At 47.6% G+C, this 16,187-nt stretch overlaps 2 protein-coding genes across 7 annotated transcripts in view; one reads left to right on the top strand and one right to left on the bottom strand.

Annotated features, from left to right (window-relative positions):
- The window catches only part of LOC149366747 (uncharacterized), a 45,931-nt gene that overhangs the window by 16,872 nt on the left and 12,872 nt on the right, over positions 1-16,187 (bottom strand). The gene's annotated exons all lie outside the window — the stretch shown is intronic.
- LOC149366749 (uncharacterized) lies at positions 1,670-8,255 on the top strand. Its single transcript, XM_089552103.1, has 2 exons — positions 1,670-2,306; positions 6,261-8,255. Exon 2 carries the CDS (start codon positions 6,288-6,290, stop codon positions 8,229-8,231), a length of 1,944 nt encoding a protein of 647 aa, XP_089408229.1. The 5' UTR covers positions 1,670-2,306; positions 6,261-6,287; the 3' UTR covers positions 8,232-8,255.

Genomic DNA, 16,187 nt, shown 5'->3' with positions numbered 1-16,187 from the left:
AAGCGACGAGACTCGTCTGCAACTTTTCGCTCCGTTTTGCCAACTTTTCGCGCAGCGATGAGCGACGTTCCTGAACGACAGGAGCTCATTCTGCGGCGTTACCTCAGCAATTTGCACAATGAAGGCGGCTACTGGCACGGGTATTTAAAATCTGAAAATGACTTGCTACAATTTGAGAGGTCTCTGGCTGCTCGCCATGAGAAATACTCTGTGCGGACGTCAAGGGAGTTCGATGCGGCGTCAAAAGGTGAGGATGCTTCTTGATATCTGTATATATAGTACATGGCGTAACTATTGTAATCGCTCAAAGACTGTTTAATGCAGATTCATTGCAGTGCTGAAATGCAAAATTTTGTTTTCCTTTGTTAAGGAACAATTTGCTGCCTCAGCCTTTCGCGCGTTTTGATGAGATTATTTCGCGGCTCCATGGACGCTTATTGTTGCGGGTTAATTAATACAGATAATCCATTTCTCTTCTCCTTTTTCTTTTCCAGCGCGATTCGTCTTTTCGATGATTCACCGCGGGAACAAAATTGGTCTTGACGTACCGTTTAGAGTGACCAAAGAAACGGTAAAGGTCTGCATGTTTGGAGAAGAATTCTGGAAAAGTGACAACCCAGTACGTACACACTTTTCATTTGGGTATTGCCTGTGTTATTATTATTGTAGTAGCGTCACTGCATGATGGTGATAGCTTCGTTGTAATGTGCTCATTCGCCGCATGTCAATGCTGCTGTGCGGTGAAGCAACCCTACCGGGATACATGGATATGTTGTGCTGTGGCGCGTGAAAATATGCGATGTACTACGTGTATTATTATTTCTATGATATTCTGTGTTATTGCTCCAAGAGAGGCTTCAGGACACGCACAGATCGCCCCCGAGAAGGCCAAATATTTTCAGTACATCAAAGAAGTATCGGCGCTTGGCGCGCGAGAGGTTTAATGAGTAGATAGTCAGCGCCCGTGTGTGGCTTTGAATGTTCCGTGTGTCTCGTACCTGCACTGTTCCCTAAACATGCAAGAAAACCAACTAGCCCGCCAATATGCCCTTTAAATTTGTTATAGTTGCTAGTGTCAGTTGTTCGAAGGTATAGTTAAGGCGACCTTCGCCACTAGACTTTCTAGCCGCCAGGAGAAGCCAAACCTTAAAAATGGCTTCGGGGTAAAGTCTCCGTGCGTAGAGCAAGTGCAAAGGAGAGGCCGGGCGGCAACAGATGGAAAGCAGGAGGCGCAGGTTGTTGAGAAAGTGTAGGCACCGAGTGTAGCAGGGAAAGCAAAGAAAGGCTCGACGTACTGTGGCCCGTGCATCTGAAGCGTTGCCTTTAAAATAATATATCAACGCATCCGTTGATTGCATGCGTTTCTTTAAGGGGAAAACCCCCTCGCGTCATATATTAGTGAAAATAAGCTAAACTGACATTTTCCCATTGTTCTGCCCTATCAAGATATGAGTATGGCTGCTAACACAGAAATCCGCGATCTTTCGCGGGACCGCGGGAAACTATATAAGGGATCTTAATTATGATCTCATACATGGCGCCACATGCTTTATGTACAATTGTCACAAAACCATTCAAAAATGAACATAATGAAAAACTGTGGAAAACAAAAAAAAAGAAACAGGCTATTTATTACCACAGGGCTATGGCGGAAGGTAATAAATATGGCTGCGTGCAGAAGGGTGCAGCCATGTAACTAATGAAAAGGCGTTTAAAAGGAGCCAGCACAGCGACATCTATCTCGTGCAGGCTGCATGCATGCAGCTTACATGGCCTATCTGGTGGTGCTTCACTGTAGATCATGAACCCTAATGATTTTGTCTAGATGCTACCAGTGTGAGAGTAATGTCAATGAACCAGTGCTTCCTCAAGTGTGTTTTGTTGGTCATCATCTGGAACAGTGGATCTGAGATCCACAGGATGAAGGTCACTCACCACAACCTCTAATCGCTCTTGTCTGTATATGCCACACTGTTCCAGTTAATTTCTTACTCTGTAATTTCTTAATTGTTGCTAATCAGTTGGCAGCTCACAACAGTGTTGAAACAGTCAAGGGCATACAATATCTCTGCTTTCTTTTAGCAAAAGTTATGCACTTGCATGATGTGGCCTCCTCCAGTACATTGTTTTCAGGGGACACAATACTGATTTCAGTAATTTATTCTTATATTTAGGCTCCAGCTACTGTGAATGACTGGTCCCAGGAGACCTTTGAAAAAAAGCGGCTGAATGTCCAAGGCACCAAAAAAAAAGGGTGCCCTGCAACCTTGAGCCTGAAGTGGATTGAACTGTTCCCAGATTTTAAGGTATGTGTGCATAACAAGCAAGGCTATTTTAGGAGTTCAGCTATGTTTTTCTACATTAATAATACATTCTCACATCAGTATGCGGGCCAAGCAGCTCTGTAACCATTCGCATCTATTTCTTTTTTTTGCACAAAAACTGTTGCTACTTTTTTTTTCTGAAAATCAAGCTGTGAAAATTAGGTACTATTCTTGAGCTCAAATTCAAGTACAAATAAGCTTGCTTTTGACTATTCACTCCACAACTAGATTTTTTTTTTCTCCTGAGTTATGTTTGGATAGTGAGAATGAAAGTTCCCCTCCAGTCTTCAGAGTCGTGGTGCAGTGTTGCTAGCTAAAGCCAGGTGCCCATGTAGCTAATCAGTGGGACACAGGCTGCAACAATACCTTTGCACCCCTCCTCCATTTCTCTTTTCAATCCCCCATCCATCCTCCCCAGTGCAGGGTAGCCAGGCACAACACCTTTCCTTTTTCCTCTTTATCTCTCTCTCTATTTTGTTTTTGACAACTCACTGGTCATTGTAAACATATATGCAGGATCCTTGTTCCATTATTCTCTTAACGTGTGTATCAGTGCTGCCAATAAGATGCCGGGTCAGTTCCAGGGTTTGGTGGCACTTTCCTCTCTGATGCACTTTTCAAAGCCTCACCCTGGATTAATAACAAGCATTAAAAAAGGACTGAAAGTCATCAAGAAATGAATTAAAGCACTCCTTGAGAATCGGTTGAAGATACATCCCCTACTTTCTGTGCGTCCAGCTTTTTGTCACTGGTAATTAGATGCATTTTTCATCATCATCAGCAGCAGCAGCATCAGCTTGATTACGCCCACTGCAGGACAAAGGCCTCTCCTAATCTCTCAAATTAACCCTTTCCTGTACCAGCTACGGCCACCTTATCCCAAAAACTTCTCAACTTCATCCACACGCCTAACCTTCTGCCGCCCCCTGCTAGGCTTACCTTCTCTTGGAATCCACTTTGTTACTCTTAAGGAACAGCGGTTATCTTGCCTTCGCATTACATGCCCTGCCCAAGCCCATTTCTTCGTCTTGACTTCGACTAGCATGTCATTAACCCGCGTTTGTTCCCTCACCCACTCTGCTCGCTTCCAATCTCTTAACGTTACACCTATCATTTTTCTTTCCATAGCTCACTGCGTTGTCCTCAATTTAAGTTGAACCCTTTTCGTTAGCCTCCATAATTCAGCCCCATCAGCGAGTACTGGTAAGATACTTTCCTCTTCACTCATATTGGTAAACTGCCATTCACGATCTGAGGGAACCTGCCAAATGCGCTCCATCCCATTTTTGTTCTTCTAGTTATTTCTCTCTCGTGATCTGAATCTCCAGTTTCTATCTGCCTCAAGTACACATATTCCCTTTTCTCTGCAAACTCTACTAATAACTCCCCGCTGCTATTGTTACAGCCTATGCCATAGCCTCCCACTGCCTTGTTTCCAGCCTGCTTCATTGCCTATACCTCGGCATTGATGTCACATATCAATACGGTGTACTGTGTTCTTACTTTGCTCATTGCTGGTTCCGTCTTCATTGAAGCTTTTGACAATCTGGCCATCTTGGCTGGATGTAGGCACATAGGCCCGTAACACCTTCAGTTTTTGCCTCATATTAAGCTCAATTAAGGGGCTTGCCACCCTCTCATTAATACTATAGAATTCCTCTATGTTGCCCGCTATATCCTGATTGATGAGGAATCCACACGTTCTCATCTCTCCACTAATCTATGGTAGCATAGGATGTACCCGCCCTTTATCACTGTAAATGCCTCATCTCGCCAATGCTACTCACTGCCTGTTTACAGGTGGTATTCCAGGGCCTGAAATGGGAACAGCTGGGGATAAGAGTTAATGGAGAATACCTAAGTGATCTGTGATTCGCTGATAGCATTGCCTTGCTAAGTCACTCAGGACATGAACTGCAAAGCATGATCAATGAGTTAGACAGGCAGAGCAGAATGGTGGGGCTAAAAATTAACATGCAGGAAACCAAAGTAATGTTCAACAGTCTCGCAAGGGAACAGCAGTTTATAGTTGGTGGCAAGATGCTGGAAGTGCTAAGGAAATACGTCTACTTAGGGCAGTAAGCGGCTGCTGGTCCGGATCATGGGAGGGAAATAACTAGAAGAATAAGAATGGGGTGGAGCACATATGGCAGGTTCTCTCAGATCATGAATGGCAATTTACCAATATCCCTCAAGAGAAAAGTATGCAACAGCTGTATCCTACCGGTACTCACCTATGGGGCAGAAACGTGGAGGCTAACAAAGAGGGTTCGGCTTAAGTTAAGAACAACGCGGCGAGCTATGGAAAGGAAAATGATAGGTGTAGCGTTAAGAGATCGGAAGAGGGAGGAGTGGGTGAGGGAACAAGCTCGGTTTAATGACATCTTAGTCGAAATCAAGAGGAAGAAGTGGGCTTGGGCAGGGCATGCAATGCGAAGGCAAGATAACCACTGGTTCTTAAGAATAACGGAGTGGATTCCAAGAGAAGGCAAGCATGGCAGAAGGCGGCAGAAAGTTAGGTGGGCGGACGAGATTAAGAAATTTGCGGGAATACGGTGGCTGCAACTGGCGAAGGACACTGTTAATTGGAGAGACATGGGAGTGGCCTTTGCCCTGCAGTGGGTGTAGTCAGGCTGATGATGATGATTATGATGATGCCTCATCTGTCCTCCTAACCTCACTAAGCCCTATGGTGTCCAATTTAATACCAGCTAGTTCCTTGAAAAGCACTGCTAGACTAGTCACACTGGATAAGGTTCTAGTATTAAACATTGCCAGGTTCAGTTTGCAATGGTGGCCTGTTTGGAGCGAGAGATTCCTTAGCACCCTTCTCTGCGTCATAAATCTGACCGCTGCCTTGGTCACTTGCTCCGTACCTGCTTGGGACTGAAGGCCGAGGGTTAATAGGTGTATTGGGATAAGAGATTGTGGTCAAGTGTGTTGCACCAAGGTGGCCTAATACTGTTCTGGTTAGGGAGTGCGTTGTCGGTTCTGGACACCTCGATCAAGCCACACCCCAGGCCTGGTTATGCGATTACAGACTTATATGTAATTGTAATTACAGATAGATGGATGTGTAGATAGAGGGAGACAATGAGACTCCAATAATCGTTTAATCCGTACCCTGTATGAGAGTACTGACTCCTGTACCAGTCATGGGTATCTCTTTTTGGAGAGAGAGAGAGACCGTAAAATTGATAAATTGGTTTTTTAGAAAAGGAAATGGTGCAGTATCTGTCTCACATATCTCAGTGGACACCTGAACAACACCTTAAGGGAAGGGATGAAGGTAGGAGTGAAAGAAGAAAGAGAGAAAGAGGGGCCGTAGTGTAGGTCTTCGGAATAATTTCGACCACCTGGGGACATTTTAACGTGCACTGACATCGCACAGCACACGGGCGCCTCTTGCGTTTCGCCTCCATCGAGATCCGGCCGCTGCGGTTGGGTTCGAACCCGGGTAACCCAGACTGAGTATTTTTAAGGTACCTTTTTTGGCACAAACTGCCACCTGTTTAAGGTTGCTTACCAAATTCTGAAATTTGGTAATCTGATTCTGTGAATATATGTGTGCAGGTGTAAATGCAGAGAAATTTTTATGCACGGACAATTTCATCTCAGTTTAACCTTTAACACCGCATTTATTACGTATACATGAGAAAACATTTTTTTGCACATAGCTAATATTCTTTGCAGCCAAAAAGACAGTCAATTCATTTGTTTTTTAGCCAAAAACACCCGCTGTACATTTGTTAAGTCTGGCATTTCCCAGTATATCAGCACAGTTTTTTCTTCTCATTTCATTGTTTTATCCCATTCGAGCCAACTTGGCAATGGGTGCAATTTAGCCGATGTGTGTGCTGTGAATTCTATTAAGAAAAGCAAATTGGTGCTTTCATTTATGCCTACACATTTGAAATTGTGGTGCTTTTTTTCTAGGTGGACATACCTCACCCATGTGGGCGAATGAAAGAACAAAAATTAAAATCAGCAAAGATTACCCAGCTGCAAGGAAGTGAAGCAGCAGTCTCCGAGAAGAGAATTTATGTTGCCATTGCTGCCAGCACTAGCCACACTAACCATGGGTTTGGCGACATTGAAGGGTTCAGCGAAACGATGGATAAGAGCTTAGCTGAGCGGATAGCCCTGTTGGTTAGAGAAGGGATCACATCCGTGTCGGATGTTAAAAAATGTTTGCATTACCATGTACATGATGTACTGTTTCCATGTGCTGAAAAACCAGACAGCAGCAGCAGGGCATTTTTCCCTACTTCTAAGGACATCAGCAACCACATCCAAGCTGCTCTCAGAAGAGACCGGTTCAGCTCTGTTGACCAGACAAATGCTCTTAATTTGATAAAAAAAATCCGCTCTGAACAGCCTGAGAGTTCAATAGTGTACCGGCCATATGCCGCAAGCAGTAACTCAGGCTGCAGCACATCTGATGATATGGAAGAGAATGTCGCCAGTGAGTGTGAGGAGACATTGCTTTTTTGTTTCCAGTCGAAGTTTATGAGAAACATGCTTGCAAAGTATGGCACTGCAGTGATTTGTTTAGATTCGACACATAAGACCAGTGACTATGCACTGCCACTTTTTATGCTGGTAGTGAAAACACCATTAGGCTATGCAACTGCTGGTGTGTTCATTGTGCAGTTTGAGACTGCTTGTTGCATAGGTGAAGCTTTAAGTGTGTTTCAAAAATGGTCCGAAAATCTATCTCCAGAATACTGGATGGTTGACTACAGCCAAGCAGAGATGGGTGCCATCCGCCAAGTGTTCCCCGAAAGTAAGATATCAATCTGCGATTTCCACAGGGGCCAGGCATGGCAGAGGTGGCTCCGCCGAAAAGAAAATGGTGTGTCACACCCCGATGATGCCCTGAACCTAATGAAGAGAGTTGCGAACGCTTCTAATACAGATGAATTTGAGAGCTCATTGGAAGCTCTCATGGCTTCAGAGCACTGGAGAAATGAAAAGCTCAAAACTTATTTTCAGACAGTGTGGCTCTCTGTGAAAGAGCTGTGGGTTCTGTACTACCGGCTTGGATTTGATGTTGTGCTTACCACAAACAACGGGATCGAGGCTCAGAACAGAGTGCTCAAGGCACACTATGTGAAGAGTGCAAGTGGGAAGCGATCTCTTACCTCGCTTATCACAGCCCTCGTATACGCATACTTGCCAGATGGCGAGAAAAAATTGATAGAGTCAGAGATGAGGCAGTCAGCGCTATACAGGCAGTACAAAGAAAATATCCCTGCATATCTGCATGGACGCCCGCGGATCTTCATTAAGCACATGCTGAGAAGGCTTGTAAATGCAGAGGAATATACCCGTGCTGATGTAGCTGAGCTGCCCATCAATGGGACATTTTCAGTTCGCTCTGAGAGTACAGATTCATCTCACATTGTTGACTTCAACAAGCCCTCATGCACATGCCTTGATTTTTGCAAGCACAAGTGCCCCTGCAAGCATTTCTGTGCAGTTTTCAAATTTGTTGAAGGAAGAACTTTCCTCTCACTGCCTCATGAATATCTTAATGGGCCACACATAACACTGGACACACATAACATTGGCACACAACAAACAGAAACAGCTAGCTTCAGTGATGCCAGTACACACGAAGCCAGTGTTGCGGACCTGACCTCGCCTGAGCCGTTACTTACAAACAGAATGCCTTCGGCACTGCACAGAAGTGTTCTTGAAAAGTGGGAGAAATGCAATTCGATTCTCTTCCAATGCCACAGCAACGAAGTGCTGTCGGAAGTTAGTGAACTGCTTGACAGTGCTTTTGCCAGGCTGGCAAGCAGTGTGCCACAATGTTCTGGTGTGCATGTTCGTAGCTCACCCACAAAGGGGTGCTCTTCCTTAAAACCCCTCCCAAAACGAAGGCGCCTGCAGCATGAGTGACATTTCAGCCTACTGGCTTAGGGTGATAGATGTGCACTCCCTCTCCCACACCAAAGAAATAATATAGCAGGGGCACAGCCAGGGGGTTGTTTCGGTGACAGAACACCCCCCCGAAATTCTCTAAGCGCTGCATCCCCTCTCAACCCCTCCTTTCGGCCTTTTCTTTGCCCGTAATGCTATTGTTACGACGCAGTGGAAGTGGAAGACGAAGTGGACTCCCGCGTGAAAGGGACGAACGAAGAAGAAGAGGTTGCTGGTGCTTCCTGTTCGCGCTGGTGCTCCCGGCTAGGAATTATTCCCCTACGGCTTGTAAATAAATGTAAATAGTATTTCCCCGTAACATCTTTGGTGGAGGTGCGACAAGACGGAACTACGCAGCGGACGCTACCTTCCACCCCCGACCTACCTTTCACGCCGCCGCTACCTTCCACGGCCGACAATGACGGAAACAACTCCTCCAGATTCGGCAGCATCGGTGTCCTCCGTCGTCCTCACTCACCCTCGTGATCCTGGACCCTTCTCTGGGGACGACGACGCTGACGTCGAGACTTGGCTTCGCAAGTATGAACGGTGCAGCGCTAACAACCGGTGGGACCAAACTTTCATGCTTGCGAACATCGTTTTTTACCTTAAGGGCACGGCGCTCAAGTGGTACGATACCAACGAAGAGACATTGACCAGTTGGGATGACTGTAAGCAGAAACTTATCGACCTTTTCGGCAAACCACTCGGCCGGCAGCTTGCCGCAAAACGAGATCTCGCCAGTCGCGCCCAGTCATCCACGGAGTCCTACGTCTCTTATATTCAGGATGTGTTGGCTCTTTGCTACACCGTGGATACAGAGATGAGCGAGGCTGACAAAGTGGGCCATGTGCTCAAGGGCATCGCAGACGACGCATTCAATCTGCTCGTTTACAAAAACTTTGACAAGATTGCAGACATCATAAAGGAATGCCGCCGCTTCGAGGACGCCAAAAGCCGACGGATAACCCAGCATATCGCACGCCTGCCCAACACGGCTGCGTCTTCGTCGTGCCAAGATCTTTGTTCTCGGAACCAGCCGACCTCACCTGAGAACGTGACCCGTATTGTACGCCGTGAGCTTGAAGCCATTGCTCCGGCTTCCTTAGCAACACCCGTAGCCAACCAGCCCTTGTCCCTTCCACTTATTCAAGCCGTCGTGCGACAGGAAATTGCTAACTTAGGTTTAAACTCTGTCGCCGCTCTTCATCCATCCCTCCCAAGTCCCTGAAGTCCCTCCTCTCTACCCTGTCCGGCCTGTTTACACCGCTCCTCGACCGCGCAACCCCTCCGAGTGGCGTACACCTGACGACAGGCCCATCTGTTTCAACTGTTCCCGTGTCGGCCACATCGCCCGTCATTGCCGTAGTCGATGGTATTCCTCCCAGCGGACCCGTTACTCGGCCCCACATTATCGCCCCGACGCTCCAGACTCAAGCTCTTTCTCGCGACCCTTGAACCCATCAAGCCCCACCACCGACGTCTCGCCGCCCCGCTTCAGCCGCTCACCGTCCCCACAGCGCCGCCAGTCCCGTTCGCCGCAACGACCGCGCGCTTCCTCTCCTGGCCCCTACGGACGATCACAGGCGGAAAACTAGTTTCTGCAGCGTCTAGAGGTGATGCTGCAGTGACGACCCGGGCCCAAAATCCTCGTTTAGTTCTTCGTGCCCGGCGCAATTTACTGACCATACAAGTCGATGGCGTTGCCGTCTCTGCTCTGGTTGACACGGGCGCCCACATTTCTGTGATGAGTTCCGACCTACGACGCCGCCTTCGCAAAGTACTGACGCCTGCTCCTACAGCCGTTGTTCGAGTTGCCGATGGTACAACGTTCCCAGTCCTCGGCCTGTGTGCTGCTCGTGTGACGATTTCTGACCGACAAACCACCGTGCTCTTTACCGTTCTGAATCAGTGCCCTCATGACATCATACTCGGCCTCGATTTCCTTGGTGAGCACGCAGCCCTTATTGACTGTGCTAGAAGTGTGGTTGAGTTGGACCTACCGTTCCTCTCTGACCCACCTGCCCCAGTTGTGCACCGTCTCTGTACTGCCGAGTTCATCCGGTTGCCACCTGAAGCCGCTACTTACGTATTGTTTAAATCTGTTCCACCTCTTCCTACCGGCCAGTATATCATCACTCCTGTCCTTGATTTGCCCGTCACGAAGAATGTTGCCCTTGCCCATACAGTTGTTACAGTCTCGGCAAACAGCGCATGTCTACCTGTTCTCAACTTCAGCACGCACGTCCAGACGCTTCCTCAAGCCATGTGCCTCGCCACGGTGTCCCCTACTGACGACTACGTGATCTCCGCAGTCACAAACTGTGTATCGTCCTCTCCGGACGATCATGTCACAGCTCTTTCGAGACCTGACCACTTCGCCAATATGATCGCTTCCGATCTCTCTTCTGACCAAGCAGAGGCACTTACCCATCTTCTGGCATCTTTTCAGGACATATTTGATTTCAATGACCGCCCTTTGGCTCGTACGACTATTGTGAAGCATCGTATCAACACCGGTGACGCCGCTCCTCTGCACCGCCGGCCTTATCGGGTGTCCAGTTCCGAACGCCAAGTGATACAACAGGAAGTCGAAAAGATGCTCACTAAGGACATCATCGAACCGTCGTCCAGTCCTTGGGCCTCTCCAGTCGTCCTTGTTAAGAAGAAAGACGGCAGTTGGCGTTTCTGCGTCGACTATCGCCACCTGAACCGCATCACAAGAAGAGACGTATACCCGCTCCCTAGGATCGATGACGCTCTCGACTGCCTCCACGGATCTCAATACTTTTCTTCCATTGATCTTCGTTCCGGTTATTGGCAAATCACCGTTGACGAGCAGGACCGCGAAAAAACAGCTTTTATCACGCCTGATGGTTTATACCAGTTCAAAGTCATGCCGTTCGGACTTTGTAATGCACCAGCTACTTTTGAACGGATGATGGACTCACTACTTCGCGGATTTAAGTGGACAACGTGTATGTGCTACCTTGACGATGTTGTTGTCTTCTCGCCCACATTTGCCTCGCACCTTGAGCGTCTCAGGAGTATCCTGACTGTCTTTCGTACGGCTGGGCTACAGCTCAACTCGTCCAAATGCCGATTCGGCCACCGCCAACTCACCATTCTTGGACATCTCGTCGACGCCTCCGGTGTACGTCCTGATCCAGCTAAAATTGCAGCGGTGCAACACTTCCCTCGTCCACATTCCCAGAAAGACGTGCGCAGTTTTCTTGGGCTGTGTTCCTACTTCCGCCGTTTTATTCAAGATTTTGCTCTTATCGCTCTTCCCCTCACTGACCTCCTGAAGACCGACACAGACTTTACCTGGGGCACTGATCAACAACGTGCGTTTTCCACGCTTGTCCTCCTGCTGACATCATCCCCGATTCTGGCACATTTCGATCCCGCGGCCTCAACTGAACTCCGCACGGACGCCTGTGGCTACGGGATCGGAGCCGTGCTGGCTCAACGCTCCCGGGGCCCACACCGCGTGGTTGCGTATGCTAGCCGCCTGCTGTCACCTGCTGAGTGAAATTACTCCATCACCGAACGTGAGTGCCTCGCCCTGGTTTGGGCTGTAGCTAAATTCCGGCCATACTTGTTCGGGCGTGCTTTTTCTGTTGTCACGGATCACCATGCCCTTTGCTGGCTGTCCTCGCTGAAAGACCCTTCCGGGCGTCTTGGCCGCTGGGCGCTACGCCTTCAGGAGTATTCGTACACTGTCGTGTACAAGTCTGGACGTCTCCACCAAGACGCTGATTGCCTGTCTCGGTACCCTGTCGAGCCACCTGCTCTCAGTGACACTGACGATATCCCTTCCCTTTTTGGCATTTCTGATCTACACAACATCGCCGAGGAGCAGCGCAAAGACCCATATTTGCAAACCATCATCGAGGGTCTCAGTTCTGGAAGCTCAAAGCGGTCCCTGCAGCTCTTCGTTACCGAAAATGACATCCTCTATCGCCGCAACTTCCGTCCTGACGGGCCCTCCCTCCTTCTAGTCATTCCCCAGCAGCTGCGGTCTTCTATAATTGCAGAACTCCATGACCTGCCTGCCGCTGGCCACCTTGGTGTGGCACGAACTTACGACCGGATACGGCGCCGTTTCTTTTGGCCTGGATTATACCGTACAGTCCGGCATTACGTCACCACTTGCGACCTCTGTCAGCGCAGGAAGAAGCCTTCGGTACCACCTCCTGGTCTTCTGCATCCTATAGACGTGCCTGTGGAACCGTTCCACCGTGTAGGGCTCGACCTCCTTGGGCCATTCCCGACCTCGGACTCCGGAAATAGGTGGATCGCGGTAGCCACAGACTATGCGACTCGGTATGCGATCACCCGTGCATTGCCTACGAGCTGCGCGACCGATGTGGCAGACTTTCTTTTGCACAATCTCATTCTGCAACATGGTGCCCCTCGTCAGTTACTCACAGACCGCGGACGCTATTTCCTGTCCAGAGTTGTTGACGACATCCTGCGTTCATGTTCTACCAAGCATAAGATTGCCACAGCATACCACCCGCAGACCAACGGGCTAACCGAGCGTTTGAACCGAACATTGACAGACATGTTGTCTATGTACGTCTCCCCCGACCACAAAGACTGGGATCTCGCCTTGCCCTACGTCACGTTCGCTTACAACACCTCGCGGCATGACACAACTGGTTACTCTCCTTTTTATCTCTTGTACGGGAGACACGCCGTCCTGCCTTTGGATACACTCGTCCCATCTGCTGACCGTCCAGTCACCGCCTATGCCCGTGACGCCATTGCCCAAGCTGCAGACGCTCGCCAAATCGCCCGTACTCGGCTACAAGCGTCCCAGCAAGCACAGAAGTCTCTGTATGATCATCACCATCGCCATGTCACTTACGAGCCGGGGTCGCTCGTTCTTCTGTGGTCCCCTTCCCGCCGCGTCGGTCTTTCTGAGAAACTTTTGTCCCCCTACCATGGTCCTTATCGCGTTGTGCGTCAGGTCACCGACGTCACGTATGAAGTTGCACCTCATACACTTGCGTCCTCATCATGTCGACCATCCACCGATATTGTTCACGTTACGCGCCTCAAGCCCTATCACGCAGCTCCTCTCTCATCGGCCTAGCACCGGGACGGCGCTTGTGCCGCCGGGGGTCATGTTACGACGCAGTGGAAGTGGAAGACGAAGTGGACTCCCGCGTGAAAGGGACGAACGAAGAAGATGAGGTTGCTGGTGCTTCCTGTTCGCGCTGGTGCTCCCGGCTAAAAATTATTCCCCTACGGCTTGTAAATAAATGTAAATAGTATTTCCCCGTAACACTATTTACACAAAAATGAAAAAACGAAAAGAACAAGAGTGTCAGTTTATTCTCGAAAAGACTGATGTTTTCATGGATCTATAACCAGAAGTGGAAATTATTGCAGAAAAGAGTCACTCTCCTTCACCATCGAACGACATACATATGGCACTGCTTTTAATTAAAGGCACAGCTCATCCAATTAAATATGCCTTTTCGCATCAGCCTACTTTTTCACCCTTTGCATTGTCCTCAGATCTTCATAAACTATCATGAAAATAAAAAGTGCTCTTTTTAAACCGCCTCTGCGGCCGGGCACAGGTTCACATGCATGGTGTAGAAGTTTTGACAAATGCTATTTGTTCGCAGTTGCCGACTTCGTTGTAGAGCAGAAGCTTTTGGGTTGTTGTATATTATGTGAAATTATACAACAAATACAAATATACAAGTTAATGACATCCTACTCGAAATCAAGAGGAAGATATGTGCAGGGCATGTAATGCGAAGGCATGATAACCGCTGGTCCTTGAAGCTAACGAAGTGTATTCCATGAGAAGGCAAGCGTAGCGGGGGGCGGATGAGACTAAGAAGTCTGCGGGGATACGGTGGCCGCAACTGGCGAAGGACAGGGTTGATTGGAGAGACATGGGGGAGGCCTTTGCTCTGCAGTGGGCGTAGGCAGGCTGATGATGGTGATGATGTGGAAATATTCTAAATAGCCACGATTTATCATACGTGTTTTTTGTGTGTGTGTGTGTGAGAGAGAAAAGAGCTGTTCTTTGTGAATCAAGTCCTCAGAGTCCTGCGTGAACTCGTATTTTTCTGTATATATTGCAGTTAACGAAACCACTAACCCTTCGGCTTTATTAAAGCAGAAAAGTGAGCAATATATTGTTTGGGTGCAGGCTTTCTTTTTTATTTCTTTACTTGTGCCATATAACACCCCTTGAAAAATATTTCTGTCTACGCCACTGTAATACTAGTACAGTGCTGCAAAACTTTAGCATTAAGTACCATTTCTGAAAAAAACCTTTTTGTGCTGTATTCTTGGTTGTAGTTGTATTGTACATCTGATGTAATGTTATGTTTATTGGCGTTAAAAGTTGTCTGAGTTAGCATAATTCCTTGTATAGAATCTATGATCTATTCAGGTTAAGAGTTAATATTCTGTGTTTGATACACTATCAACAGGTGCAGACTATGCATTATTCTTGTTTTCAAAAGTGCCCACAGCATGTTCTGCCCTACTGTGCAACATGATCCTCATTATAATGCAGCATTTTTTCTATGGGCAAACTTTCACTGTACAATTCTGTCACCATTGCATAGCTGACTGGTTTTTATGCTTGCTTAGTGGCTCTAGTTGGAATCTTGATTTTATAGAATATTGTTTCGCTGACTTGTTTTTGAAGTGAAAATAACAGATGCAGGCAATCATAGGCAGCTGACTTCCACATTGTATGTACAGCTGGGAGCCTCGTCCCACAGTATAGGGAATGCAGTGAAGCATTGTATGTACAGCTGGGAGCCTCGTCCCACAGTATAGGGAATGCAGTGAAGCATATGTGTGTACAAGGGGGTACCCAAAAGAAACCGGACTTATTTTTGTTTGAACTTATTTGTTCACCTTTTCAGCGCAGACCTTCAATCTCCTTCAAAGTACTCTCCACTTACAATGATACGTTTGTCGAATCTTTCATTCCATTTTTCAAAACATTGTTTAAATTAATCTTTTGTGGTGCTTGACAGTCCCTCCGTCGTTTTTTCTTCACCTCAGCAACATCAGCGAAACGCTTTCCATTCACCTGTCTTTTCATTCTACGAAACAAAGAAAGTAGCACGTGGCAAGGTCGGGTGAGTATGAGGGTTGAGGAACAGAGGTCATGCCATTTTTGGTCCAAAATTGTCGTAGAGACAGGGCTGTGTGAGCAGGGGCATTGCCATGGTAGAAAAACCAGTCACCCGACCGCCACAAATCAGGCCGCTTCCACCGAGCACTGTTGCCCAATCTTTTCAAAACATCCAAGCAGAAAGCCTGGTTAACTGTCTGACCCTGCGGAACAAATTCTGAATGGACGACTCCTCTCACGTCGAAAAAACAAATCAGCATTGTTTCGAGGTTTGGTTTCACCTGACGAGCTTTCTTGAAGCGAGGTGAATTTGAAGTTTTCCATTGGCATGACTGTTGCTTTGATTCAGGATTTAATTCAGGAACACTTGAGTTGTCCCCATAGCATCGTCCTTGAACGTCTTTCTGAATATTTCAAGAGTTTCCGTTCCACTTTTTCCGAGAAAAAATCAGAATTTCACCGGCGCACGCTGTTCACGAAAATCAGCCATTGCAAAAACGACACTCACGCAAAACAGTCGTCACTCTAAAACTCTGCCTAAACTAGTCTGACCTCCTTCAGCGACGGCACTCGGCTTACTGACTCTGGAATGTTCGTTCTATGCGTTCCTAGCGGCAAAACGCGGTACCACAGAAGCTGTGCCGATTCAAAAAATTATTTCGGTTTCTTTTGGGTACCCCCTCGTAGTAACAGTCGTGGTGCCTCTAAAAAGAGGCATGTTTGCCACAATATGTGCACTTCTGGGGACAAATGCAATTAACATATTCCTACAGCTGGGTCCAGTGGAATGTGTACCAGGCACAGTCTTA

The sequence above is a fragment of the Amblyomma mixtum genome, chromosome 1, assembly GCF_055824585.1.
Source record: "Amblyomma mixtum isolate Tamu chromosome 1, ASM5582458v1, whole genome shotgun sequence".
In the NCBI taxonomy this organism is placed as follows: domain Eukaryota; kingdom Metazoa; phylum Arthropoda; class Arachnida; order Ixodida; family Ixodidae; genus Amblyomma; species Amblyomma mixtum.
Note: the sequence above shows the minus strand (reverse complement) of the source record. Positions and strands in the feature narration are given on the sequence as shown.